This window comes from Pomacea canaliculata, linkage group LG2 (genome assembly GCF_003073045.1).
Source record: "Pomacea canaliculata isolate SZHN2017 linkage group LG2, ASM307304v1, whole genome shotgun sequence".
In the NCBI taxonomy this organism is placed as follows: domain Eukaryota; kingdom Metazoa; phylum Mollusca; class Gastropoda; order Architaenioglossa; family Ampullariidae; genus Pomacea; species Pomacea canaliculata.
In genome coordinates, this window is record NC_037591.1 from 428,315 (window position 1) to 442,580 (window position 14,266).

Sequence of the window (14,266 nt, forward strand, 5' to 3'; positions counted from 1 at the left end):
CCACGGATGAATTGGTGATGGTTCACCTCAAAGGTGTGTCCTAAACGTAGTCTTGTCAGAACTACCTCCTCCTGCCGCACAGGGCGGCATGCAGGTAGGCAGTCGGAAAGACAAGGAAAGATAAGAGTGTACTTATTTTGGCCCAGAGTGTCCCAGTGGTCCCAAGGGGGAAGAAGTGGAATACACATAGCCTCACTCACCAATGCTCTACCCTTGTCACGGGGAAATGATGTGATGAAGACATAGGGTAAAGGGAGCCTTCTGGCATGATAACTACTTCCCATGGTGAAAACTAAAGGGACAAAATAGGCATTCAGCATTTAACTAATCAGACAAACAAAAAATGATATTGTGAGCAAGTATGTTTAAAATCATACACAAAGAATGACAAACAACTTGCCAGTTCCTTCTGAATGTCCTCAATCTTGCTACGAGCCAATTCCACATCAGCCTTTTTCCCAGTAATGGTAATCACATCTGACTCTGCATGTTCACTTGGAAGCTCAATGCGTGTATTAGTTTCATCACGGATCTTAAAAAAATAACAACACACACACACACAATGAATGTGCATATAAACAGAAAATCTGGATAAAGATTTGATACTACAATAGATTTAAAGATTGTACAGCTCACTGATCATGAACAGAAAAGTTACATACAGATTCATTTATGTGACTTATGTTTAATGGCTAAAGATACACCACTGCAACTAATAATACTACTACTATAGCATTGATTTAAAGGCAGCACAGCTCGCTGATAATGAAAAGAAAAATGTTACACATACAGATATATTGAGCTGATCAAAATCAAATCAAAATCAAAACAGACTTTATTGTCTGTCGAGGAGACCCAGGACAGAAATTTGTCTTCGCTCACAAGGGCAGGCATACATACTCATACAGACATTTAACACACAGTTAGAAGTAAATCACACAGTTGGAAGTAAAAAAAGTATAGATTGCACCAGTCATTATATTTAATGGATAAAGAAAGATATGATACCGGCTACTATTTCTTCTGCCTTCCATGTGAACCTCTCCTGAGCAGCTGTCCCAATTACTACAAAGTTGCTACAGCAATTTTATCTGTGAGGACACTCTTCCATGGACTGTTGATATGTGCACACCGTGCTCATCTCACCAGCATGGTTCAAGGGTAACCTAATCTCAATTAACTATTTTCCAGCAATGAGTCTGATGAGTCCTGGTATTGGAATGCACTGTACAAGTGACACTTATGTTTTTATTATTGCAGACAATGTTACCAGAATTCTTCCTGATTATAGCGTTTCATCTAGAGCTTAAGTAACTGTATTTATCATCTAGTTGTTTATGCAACATTTGTTGATGCCTTAAGCTCCTTGAGAAGCAGCAAAGAATAACATTACACAACATCAGCTATATTAGAATCATACCTTTTTAATGTTTGCTCCACCCTTCCCAATTATGTTCTTGTGGAAATCCTTGAAGATGTGGACCTGTGCTTGATAGTTACTTTCAATCTGAAAAAAAAAAACCAAAAAAAACTCCACAACTGACCATCTAGCATTCCAGGTGAGACTCAAGATGAAAATAAAAGAAAGTGGAAAGGAAGGAAAGGGATTAAATGGAATACTTTCAAAGCACATGTTACACTCAATATGATTATCTACACCTCAAAATCCCTTGGTGCTTTTTTTATAAAAAAAAAAAAAAAAAAAAAAAAAGAAGAGAGAGAAAACAACTATCAAAAGTATCATAGTTATAAACCAACTGTGAAAAGTGAAGACCTGACAGAGTAACAACAAAATTAATCAGCAAACAATGATTCTAGCAGAGTTGTAGGCCCTGTTAGTGTATGATAGGTGGAGTGATATTTAGCCTTTTCTTAGTCCATTAACTGACATTTAAGAATTACAGATTACTTGCTCATATTTTAAAATATATATATTGTGGCTATGGATGAAGTAAGAAAGCAGATACCATAACAGATAATCGCTGTAAAATGTTTAAAATAGTTTACAATATATTGAGTGATGCACAGCCCATTTTTTTAGTTTATCCAATTGTCTTTCTGGACATTTATACCCCAAAAGAGTTAGCAATATAAATGTTCACAAAGTATTGAACTAGTCTAGTTTTGTGATGGCTTTAGTCTTGGTTAAAAGGATTTTCCCTGAAATTCTAAGCAAAATCGACTTGTGAATCTCGACTCTTCAGGTTTAAGTGCTCCGTGTCCGAATCTGGTTCAATTTTGTTCTTAATTGCTCAATATTTTCTTATTTTCCCAGATCTATAGACATTATGTGGAATGGAGGCATTCCCATGCAGACAACTAGTCTTACAGACATTTTACTTGTTTAACTTAATGGTGAAAGAACTGAGTTTTCAGGGACTGGCTGAACAGAATATTTACTATTATTTCACTTTAGCAGTGTGTATGGGAAGAATTATGATTTGAATATTGAAGCATGTGCTACATTCTACTTGCTTATGGTGTGCAAAGTATTCTGTTTATATTTTCCAACTAGATCTATTACAATAAAACAATTCAACCAGACTGTGGAATTTTGCTGTTTAAGAGCTATTTCATTTTATATGAATTACTTTCTTTACTGTAAATTTAGAAATGTATTGAACGAATTGTGAAAAATACTTGTCAGAGGATGACTGTGTGGTCTAAGGATTATTATTAATGTTTGTTATAACAAGTGTCATTTTGCTTTTTTCCCACATAATACCACTGCATGCTTCAGCATTGCTGCTACTGTTTGTCTCTTTCAACGTGAAAGCTAATATTAGGTTTAGCCACCAAGAACCTAGTTTACTGTCATGTCTGAACCAGCGTCTGAAGTGCCTATTTAGTCTGTTAAGACAAACCTTTTATATTTTCCTCAATCCCTGTTCCCTTATTCTACAGCTGAGTATCTCCATTTATGCCACCTAGCACATGTTCAAACTTTCAAGTAGAAGAAATGTAGAAATTTATTCCACAGCCTGTTATCCCACTATCTACAGAAAAAATATTCTGTACCTGCTAAAATAACTTTTAGAAAGGAACTAGAGAAAATATGTGATGTCTGGATTTAAATGATTCATTTTAAACATCACCATCACCATCCAGCTCTTTTGTGACTACATGTGCCAACTCTTTACCCTCAGCTTCAAGGTCTGCTAGGGACCATGCCTCATCTGCTTCAACAGTTTTCAATACATTGGAAACAATGAAATCTTTTAACAATGATAGCAAAGGAAGGAAGCTGATCATGATTAACAGACCCTGTCCTTTGTGAAAAAGTTGTTCCATCAAAAAATGTCATTGCAACTCAGAAGGCAGCTCACCATTTCCTTATGAAGAGTCTGCAGATGTTTGTAGCACTTGTCCACATCATTTTTAGGTCCTCTCAAGGTCACCACATCACTCTTCTTCCCAGGGTCTGGAAAGGTTATCTGAACCTGATTAAATTTCTCCCGGATTTCTCGAATGTTTTCTCCTCTTGCTCCAATGATAGTACCATGGAATCGTTGCTCTATGATGATGTCTCTGGAAGTTTCATTCTCCTGTAACAGCAAATAAGGGGGACTATCTTAATCCTGCCCTACTATGAAAAAAAAAAAAGAAAAGGGGGGGGGGGGGGGAATTTTGTGAATACCATTATGTTAGGTACTGGCAGCTGCTTCTCTGAACCTGTGGACTGTTACGATATCCTAGTTACGCCCCTTGATTTACTCTTCGGTATTGTGAGTCGGAGCTATCTCTGTGTGTTCGTTAGTAACGCAGCTTTGGTATAAAACATAACATGGTGGCAGCAGCAAGTCGTTTGTTCTAAGTCTTCTGCAACTGTATATATATGCGACTGGTACGTATATACAACTGGCTACTGTGAGTAGTCGACGTTATCCACTCCGCTCGCTGCGCATTCCGATTCTTTCTCTTTGTGCCTTGACTCAAGCCGTTAGAAAATGGCAGAACACCAAACTGTAAGACGCAACACACACCGGGTGCAGCCCCCACCACCCCTCAAATCTCCAGGGACAAAAGAGTCCTGGCAGCTCTTCAAACAGATGTGGACTAACTATTGCATCATTTCCCGTATCCATGATGAAGATGCTGGCTATGTGAGGGCACTGTTCCTACACACTGTAGGCCCAGACGGCCTGTCTATTTATAATGGACTCCAACTACGTGAAGGCCACACTGCTGCGGACATCATTGCCGCATTCGATGACTACTTCATCGGCAAAACCAATGAAACGTACGAACGTTATATGTTCAATAAAAGGGACCAGCAACAAGGTGAAAGCTTCGATGACTATATAACAGCTCTGCGTACCCTACAGAAAACATGCAACTACTGCGAGCATATGGCAGAGTCCCTACTACGAGACCGCATCATTCTAGGTATTCAGGACGATGAAACTAGAAAGCAGCTATTACAAATTGCTGAGCTCACTCTAAAGTCTTGCATAAACATCTGCCGTGCGTCGGAAGCTACTAACAAGCAGCTGAAATCTCTTAAATCTGAGCTGCCTCTGACAACATCCGACACTTCCCTTGTTAATGAAGCATGTGCTGCTATCTCCAGGTCCAAAAGGGACCACTCCAAGCCCACCTGCAAATTCTGTGCACAAAAGCATGTCATGAAGAAGGAAGTCTGCCCTGCTTGGGGTCAGACATGCTCTAGATGCCAAAGAAAGAACCACTTTGCTGTCAGGTGTCCCAAGAAGTCTGTCAGGAGAGGAAAGAAACAGCTTTATTGTGCTCAACACAATACATCGTCTGATGAATCCTCCAACTCCCCTACAGACGACTGCTTCTATTTCTCATCAGAGGAGGAACTCGTGAGCGCTATTGGCTCTAAGAGGCTAAAGAAAAAACTCAAGAAGAAAGTGATCAAGGCAAGGATGATCATTGCCGGCACAAAAGTTGCATGTCAGGTCGACTCTGGCGCTAGTGTCAATGTCATTCCTGAGAAGTATGCCAAACATGCACCCATCCATGGACCAAATAGCATGACATCAAACTTGTTAGTCAACTTTTTCATAATTATTTTTAAAACGTTTTTAAGAAGCTTTTTAATTCATTCTGAATCAGGTGTGGTATTGTTACCAACATTTATTTTCTTCATGTCACAGAACAAAGCTTGAATAGGATTTTTCTTCTAAATTAAAAGCACTTTTAATATAATATAAAACAAATCATTGTGAATTCATCAAAGCCACTCTTTTTACATCACTGTTTACAGAGGTGATTTATTTTAAGTTAAATTAAGTACCTTTTTAAAGATACTGCTTGTTTGTTGGATCACTGGTCAATTCGACCCCAAACCACATTACTTCAGTCATATCTATCACTTACCCGAGTTAGAGCAGTTTTCATCCCAACACTTAATTGATCTAAGCCCGAATGTCACATTGATTTCTATTGAGAGGAGTAGATTTCAACACCAAATACTACCAAAAGAGCCATGCATTGTTTAAAGAAGTCTGCCCATTATCTTGCTAAATAATAATGGCCACCTAGCAATGAAAATTAATGGAACAAATGCAACATCACTGCTTGGGAACTGATTTAGCCTGAGCCTACATCAATTTGACTTTCAGTGTTGGGATGATTTGGTCTTACAAGGTATGGTATGTTGTCAAGGTTGATTCGACTCAGGTGACAGGTCAATGTAGCTGGGGTGATATGATTTTTGAGGGAAATAACTCTTCTTTTATTCCCTTTACATTATTATCACTTGTCCTTTTGTCTATAAGATGAAGAAACCAATTCCTTCAATCCACATTTTCACTGACAGCTGCACTTTTGTCATGGTGATACTTTTGCTTGAATAATCAAAAATTAGACTCAGCTAAGGATTATCGGTGTAATTTTGACAATGTCATCTATTATTGTGACCATTAAACCCCTCAAGCTAATGGCCACCTAGCAATATAAATAAGCCATGAACAAATGTATTTATTACACTGATCATCTCTGTAGTATGCTATTGCCAGCATTATCTATATGACACAATCAACCAAAAAAATTTTAGAAAAAAAAAGAACAGTTCACTCCTGTGGCAATATTAGACAATTTGAAATCACAATATCTGGAGACTTGGGTTTGTTTGTCTACCCTTACAATTCTTAATAGATTTCAATAATAATTATTATTTTGAAATACATTTTTAAATTTGGGGTGCCAGTAGCTAATTACATTCTTGTCCTCTTTAGATTAGCTTAGCTAGAATTCATTGGCCAATGAATTCTAGCTAAGCTAATCTAATTCCACAATTAACTCAGAATTTTAACAACCTATTCCAATTCCATTATTATGGAACTCACCATTCTTAATGCCATTTCCTGTAGCTCTTGCTTGGCTTTGGCCACACCAGCTGGGTCGCCTTCAATCCTGATTATGTTACTATTGTCCCCATCAGATGGAATGCGCACAGAAACACCTGTTTCGTTCTTGATTCTGGTGACTGGAAGACATCAAAATGCATATTTGCTGCACCAGTATGCTTGTGTGCATTTGTATACATATACACATAAAGGCTACTAATCCACAAATAAATCCACATAATAAAAAAATTTTTTTAATGTGGCAAACTTGTAATCATTTTTGTTAAAGTATAAAAAAAGCATATGGAGAAAATGAATGTTTTCCTGACTGACAACTTGTGGGTTTGTTTTTGCTTTGAGCATACTCTATGAAGCAGCCAACGTGTCAAGTTTTCTTGGAGAAAGTTGGAAAGTTTCTTGGAGAAACGTCTGCACTTAATGGTGAGGCTTAATCAGGATAAAGGCACCTTGTTTAAGGTTTATATGTAGGGCTGACAAGTATATCAGTCTACAAAATACACTGACACTAATGATTACTGTCACACGAAAATGGACATCTCTCATTTACAGAAAGCTCTCAAAATCACATTTGTTGACTCATATTTTACAGCCAAATGCTGAAATGACATAGTACACAATTGCAGTTTTAAGTCACAAAGACAGTCACTTTAAGCTTACCATACCTGCAAAACACGAAGCTCATATCATGGGTCACCAACTATTAGACCAACAGAAGCATATTATGTGTACTCACTGTTGACACCATTTTTCCCGATGATATGTTTGTGGAACTTCTGGTCAACTACAATTTCTGCATAATCCATTCGCATTTTCTAGGAAAAAATGGAATTATACAAACATGAATGCAACTGGAAACTATTTAAACCAAATCTGTACTTTAAAGTCACCTAAAATTCTGGTAGGACTGTCATAGTATATATATATATACACTATTGTATTCTGACCTGAAAGTATTGTAATTTGCCGATTGCCTCATGAATTTATTTTTGGAGGGCATCTCAAAAGTTTTTACACACATTACATTTAAAGGTGTGGGCATAGCGGAAGTTGTTTCTAAAACATACATGCTCTTTTACTTCCACTGGAAACTGTAACTACTTAAACTATAAGGAAATATTAATTTTTAGGCAGTTTATACAACCACTCGAACATTCCTTTAACCTCAAAATGTAAATGTCCTCTAAATTCTAGCCTGTGAATGTCTTGTCATAAAACCCCAATAATAATTAAATTTATAAGCACAGTAGTTTCCATGAGAAGGCAAGCTCAGTGGACTGTACTCCAAAGATGACAAACAACTGAAAGTTTCATATCCAAAGAAGATCATGATAAAAACAAAAGTAGCAGAATACAGACAATCCAATGGTGAACTGTAACAATGTGCATGGGAAATGAGAGGTGGGCAGAAAAGTTAGCAGGTTATGATAGATATTTTGAACGTGATGAACACCAAAGTGCAAAGAAAAAATGGGCTGGAGAAAGGGTATATCCAAAATTTATCTGATCTGATATATATCACACAAAGAAGTTCAGCACTAGCAGGTCAAAGACATTTTGGGGGTTATCATCTAAAAAGTCACTAAAGATAGTGGGCAATTTTGTGGCTTTCTACTCTTTTGCTCAAAAAAGAGCAAAAATAGCAGCAAATGGAGAAGAGTTCAGGTCTTGCAGTTCTTTGTTAGTACCTGCTAACAGATCTATGTCACCTGCAAAGCGTAAGTTGCAGATTAGATTAGTCTTTCTCCATGTCACGTGGTAACATGAATAGGGAAGTAACAATCACCCCAATTAAGGTCTAGGGTGGCTTGTTGACAAGCCTGAGACCCCTTAGGCAAGAAATGGGCGGGGGGGGGGGGGGCATATGTGCCAGATAGAGCTGCGTGGGGTAGAAGCATAGAGGTGTCGCATGGGGAGACGGCCATAAGTGGTTACCAACCTCAACCAATTGGCTGGTAGAGGCATCAATAACATTTAGCACTGATAGCACTGGGACACCCTCTAGACAAGTCTTTTTGTTGCATGCACATATTTTTATAACTTTTTATGCTAAATAAATCTTTTAGTATTGTAAGTTAAATTACACATCACTGAGTCTTGTGTTCGGAAAATACCAGGGGTGGGGGCTCGTGAGCCGCTTAGTGAAAACTGAGTGATCGGCGTGTAATTATTGCACGCATGGTTCCCCTGCACGTTTACGTTGATGTGGGTAGTAGGAGTTAAGGCCTAACTATCACCCACATGCCTGGTTCTCCAGGGCCAGTGTTCCTGTTTTGGCTTAGAAACTTGGTATTACTGGCAAGTACACCAATGGAAATGGAAGTATAATGGTCATGGAGAGCTTCATGCATGATGTTCTCCGAGATGATGTTAAACAGCAGGGTGATAGGGGACATTTTTGAGAAAAGCCTACTGTGGTGCGAAAGTAAGCTATTCCGTTGTTCAGCAGCACTATTTGTTCAGCTATTGTACAGCGCTTTGGTGACTTGACTGTTTGTCAGTCTGTTGGTAAGGTCTTGCAGTTCTTTGTTAGTGCCTGCTAACAGATCTATGTTTTCTGCAAAGAGTATTTTGCAGATGAGTGAAAAAAACCAATGGAAATGGAAATCTGGTGGTTGTGGAGAGCTTAGAGCATGATGTTCTCCAAGATATTAAAAATCATCAGTGATAGGATACATCCTTGTTGTTCGTCTACTGTGGTGTGAAAGCTCTTATCTGATTGTTCATCAGCATTGTGCTCATTGAGCTGTTGTCCAGCGCTTCGATGATTTGCATTTAAAGCTAATGTTATGGTAGAGGTTTCACTGACAGTGAAGATGGCTTTTCTACAAGGACGTGACATTTGGATATCTGCTGTATTTCTATGCTAGCAGCTCTTCTGCGGTGGTTATGATGCGGTGCTGTATGACCTTTAGCATGATTTTGCTTGGGTGACTGCTTATGGTTTTGTAGTTCTGACACTGCTTGCTGTTTCGGTTTTTTTGGAGAGGCCTCTTAGCAGTCTCTTAGCATGTTCTATAACCCTTACCCTAACCCTTGAACTACATGTTTTCAAATGCTAAGCAAACTTATATTGGTACAGGTGTAGCAAACATTTTCTAACTCCAACGTGACTGCATTTCTATCTAAAAAATTTCTTATTTCAACCACTCTCCATACTTTTATGACAGGATCAGAATGAACATGTTCTAAATAAACATTGTAAGAAACAAAATTACTTATTACTTGATTAACAGACAAGAACATTTTTTTTTAATCCTGCAATGTCAAACTTCAAACAAGCAAATAATTCATACAAGGTCACTGATGATCTGTTCCAAAGCATGAACAGCCTCCTGAACTTCCTCTGGTGGCCCTTCCACAGTGATCTTATCCTGACCTTCAGTGAACTCAATGTGAACCTAAGAAGAAAAAAAAAACAATCATTAACTTTAGTTTACTACCCATTCAAAGTTTCAGAAGTGAACCTCAGGATATGGTAATATGAACATAAGGCAGTCATAGCTTTTTTCTGTAACAAGATATTTAACATACCTTTGGAAAGTCCTCAGTGATTTTTTTAATGCTGGCCCCTTTTCGACCAATCACAAATCGATGCAACCATGCTGGTGCTACTACATCCGAGAATATGACACTGTTGGCCTGAGGAAGGAAAAACAAAAGGTAAGCTGCTCTGAGCATATAAGACTGACCACACTGGCACACTGCATCACTTATCCAAAAATACAATACTGTCTGATGAAGGACAAATAACACAAGGTAAGCTATTTTGAGTGCGCGAGATTGATCACATTGTGTGTAATTCTATGCCACCGATGAAGGTTATCATTATGGCAAGAAAGAGTCACATACCCTTTGACATAGTGAAAAACCAGACGATGGGATGATCTAGTAAGAAAAGTACTGAACCATAGAGCCCAATAAGGGAAGTGACCAAGTGGTACCATAGAGCTTGACCCAGGCTCCCAAACAAGGGCGCTGGACAATCAGCCAAATGATTCCCTCTTCTAGAAAAAGTCCAGCCCAAAGAAAAGTGTTGATTTTATGGGCTGGGACTCATCAGGGACCTCGATCTCCAGGATCCCATCCTTTGAGACAAGAGGCCTAAATCCTCTCCAAATGTCCTTTTTTAGTTTGAAGGGGCCCATTTTGACACAACCGAACAGAACAATCTTTTCCTAAACTGTACTTACCTTACAATAAAAGCTGCTATGTCTGATAATGGAGAGATACAGCAGAAGACCCATATTGCAGTAGATTTATCAAAGTACAAAAGGTGGCTCCAACACTGACCTTGGAGTACACCATAGTGAGAGCAGGGCCCAGCTTGTCCTGCTCACCCCGAAGAGTGATTGTCTCAGAAGGTGTTTCCAGAGGTGGAACATCAACTGCAACACCTGTAGCTGCCAAAATTTCTTGAATGTTGCTTCCTCGTGGTCCTATGACATAGCGATGCTGAGACTTGCTGACCTCAACTGATACAGTCTGACATTTTCTTCTCTGGGAGAAAAAAATACACAAGAACCTGCTTTGGGCTATTTGGTGGGATTACAACAAAGTGATGTTAACCATAACAAATCCTCCAACACAGAAAATGTGTTAAAGTCTCTATAGTTTTAACAGGTACCTGACAATTCAAGTATGTCAAACATGCCTGCTACTGCATTCTCCCACTTGTGCAAAGTGTCAATGATTTACAATGAACGATCAGCAGACACGTTAGCTAAAGGCAAAAACATGCTTGATTATCTAATACTTGTATGATCTCTGTGCACAGCCACTATCTCTATTCCCACACCGTGGTTATTATATACAGCATCCAAAAACCAATCTAAATACAGTCTAAATATCATTCATGTATGTGTTGTATCATACCAAACATTCCAGGGAGTAACAATGTCATCAGCCACAAAGCCACATGCAAACACTAGAAGGTCAAAAACTGGTGTTAGATCTAGAAGGCAGCAGCTTAAGTAAAATAAAGCATACGATCCTGGGCTCAAACCATGGAACTGCTGGCCATAAACACAATTTAATTCATAACAGTATTATATGGATCAATTAGTGATTTTATATCTCCTCCTTTAAATGTTGAAAGCTCAACTAAAAAATATATTCCAATCTGTGATATTTTGTTTCCCCATGTATAAAGAAATTGTACAAAAAAAAAAAAAAAAAAAAAAAAAAAACAGCACTGCAAATCAACATACAACAAACAGAACCATTTATGGCTGGTTCATTACAAGTGAAGATTTTGATTTTAAAAATCTGAGTAAGTTACATTTTTTTCATGAGAATAATAATGCTTGTATAGCACTGAGTCCCACAACCTCGTCAGGCCATGTTCTAACTCTACACTGAATAGGACAAACAATCAAGGAAAATTATTATTACATAGGCAAGACAATCCAACCCTCAAACTATAATCTTATGATTCCATAAGTATGTGAACAAAAGTCTAAGGTAAAATTCGAAATAACTGTCTAACAATGAAATTATGCCTGAAAATGACCATGCACTGCCGTGCACTTTTCCTTCTGGAATTGCAATTAGAAAAAGTCATTAAGTTTAACAGCTCGATCTCACCTTTTCATCACAAATTCCCATGATAACTTGTTTACATTTAGCAACACCCTCTTTCTCTCCAGACACAACAATCTCGTCTTTGTCCACACTGGCAGGTGGGACATTAATGCGTGCCCCTGTCTCTTCCATCAACTGCTTGATATTCTGGTTGAAGGGTCCACACACAAATGGATGATACGCCTTTGGCACGGGCAGTCTTTCAAATGCAAGCTTTGCCTGCACAAAGAAGAAAGACATTGCACAGTTGGTCATAACAGCTCTGATAACCTATCATCATCCTGTTATCAATTTTTAAAAAAACAAAAATAACAAAAAAAACAAAAACAAAAACAGGCAAATGTCACTACCAAAGCACCTGACAAATTTATTGGTTAACACCGTGCCTGCAACTAAGGCCTTATCACGGTGACATAAGAAAAGTTAAGGGGCAAATCAGGATCTCGCACTAATAAAAGAAAGGATAAACAGATTGATAATTTTTTCTCGATCCAGTGGGTGGTGGTGCATGACAGCTCTTAGTGGGGCAATGAGGTTAATTCTAATAATGAATAAGACTCTAGCCTGCTAACTAGTTTGTAAAAGAACAAGTGGCGTTAAGCCACACAAGGCTGAGTAATAGCAGTGACAAGAATGATATAAAATGAGCATGCTACTGATAAGAAGGGGAAAACCTTCCCATAAGAAGGCAAGAGACAGCCTCGTGGAATCATAACAATCACACAAACACATCCGAGCTGCGATTACTAAGATGTACGAAGGGCCTTGGGAAACATGCCATAATCCCAAGGGGGTTGTGTGGTTGTGTTTTATGCTGTGCCAGCAACTAAGGCAGATCTGAGCAAGGGGTGACCCTCCTGTCTCTGACCGGCCAGCCCGCCAGTATATATACTATATATACAGTATCGGGAAAAACTGAGTTAAGTATATTAGTCCGGCCCTCTAAAACCATCCCAATTTCTCATGCGGCCCCTTGGGAAAATTAATTGCCCACCCCTGAACTAAAGCTATATCACGGCCACATAAAGTAATCATATTTTTAAAAGCTTAGGGGCAAATCCCCCAAGTGATATAACAAAATCTTAATAAAAGCCAACAAAAGAAGCAAGAATACTATAAAAAAAAAGTGAGTAAGTGTATAAAAAAAGGGTTGTGGCCCGAAAGGCCACCAACAAGTCAAAACCAAAGCCATCAGAACACAAAAAACTTAAATCTTATTATAGAGCCCTATTTTTCTTAAAAAGTTAAAAATAGCTGCTGTTGGGATGGACTTGAACAAGGAAATCACAGAAGCTGTTGTAAAAAAAGTGCTGCCAGATACTCTGGAGTTCAGGACAAGTAATTAAAACATGTACAACACTAAAAGTTCCTTGACACCATAGACGAATTGGTGATGGTTCATCTCATAATAGGTGCAATTGCGTGGAAAAGGTGTCCTTAATGTAGTCTTGTCAGAACTACCTCCTTCGGCTGCATAGGATGGCATGAAGGCTGGCGGTCAGAAAGACAGGGAACCCAGAGTGTCCCAATGCCGTTGCTGCTGGGAATGAACACAGGCCAAAAACAGATTCACAGTCCAATGACACCAGCGAGTTTAATTTGCCTGGAGAGTGACATGCAGCCTTGATGACAATGTCTTTGTTGCAATGAATTAGTGCCACATGAATTTTAAGAAGTTGGACCAAGAGAGATGGTCAAAACAATTGGAAAGAAGAGCTTGGATGGCAGAAAGGGAGCCTGAAATAATCAAAAAGTTAAGGCCAGACACCGGTCGAAAAAAATTTTTTTTTGTTTCACGGGATAGCGCGGATTTTTTTGTATCAGCTATTTAGCCCTTGGAATGGGTTTCAAAAAATGGTTTTACTGCACTCGTCGCGCTATCGGTTGCCATGGAAACAATCCAAAATGGCGCCAAAACAAACAATTTTAAAAGCTAACTCCTTCTTCAATTTTGTGAGTAGACTCAAAAATTCTTTTTGAAATAGTTACCTAAAAGACAGATCTACATTTCTATGATAAATAATTTGCGAATTCCTCTTAGTTTTTTTTAATAATTTTTTTTTGTAAAAAAGTGTGTTTAAATTTTAAGAAATTTTGATGGAAACGGTATAACTACCAAAACTACTAAGTAATTTTTAAAAATCTATTCATAGAAATGTTTTTATATGTATGAAGAAAAGCTCAACCAAATTGCAGATCTATATCTCTTGTCAAAAAAAGAAGGAGTTAGCTTTTGAAGTAAACAGTCTCTAACCAAAACAAGAACTGAGAAATCGCGGAAAGAAAAACTTAAAGCTTAGTAACTTCTAAACTACTCAATATTTTTTTAAAAGCTCTCATAGAAATGTTTA

General features: G+C 38.2%; 1 protein-coding gene across 1 annotated transcript in view; it reads right to left on the bottom strand.

The window, feature by feature from the left end:
* LOC112556427 (vigilin-like) overlaps nt 1-14,266 on the bottom strand; it is a 50,912-nt gene that overhangs the window by 20,336 nt on the left and 16,310 nt on the right. The window contains exons 7-15 of the mRNA XM_025225424.1: nt 11,919-12,134; nt 10,626-10,832; nt 9,867-9,974; nt 9,629-9,733; nt 7,069-7,147; nt 6,315-6,454; nt 3,327-3,545; nt 1,421-1,507; nt 401-532 (exon numbers count right to left, since the gene is read on the bottom strand). Of these exons, the coding sequence (XP_025081209.1) occupies nt 401-532; nt 1,421-1,507; nt 3,327-3,545; nt 6,315-6,454; nt 7,069-7,147; nt 9,629-9,733; nt 9,867-9,974; nt 10,626-10,832; nt 11,919-12,134 (1,293 nt within the window). The remainder of the gene's footprint in view (nt 1-400; nt 533-1,420; nt 1,508-3,326; nt 3,546-6,314; nt 6,455-7,068; nt 7,148-9,628; nt 9,734-9,866; nt 9,975-10,625; nt 10,833-11,918; nt 12,135-14,266) is intronic.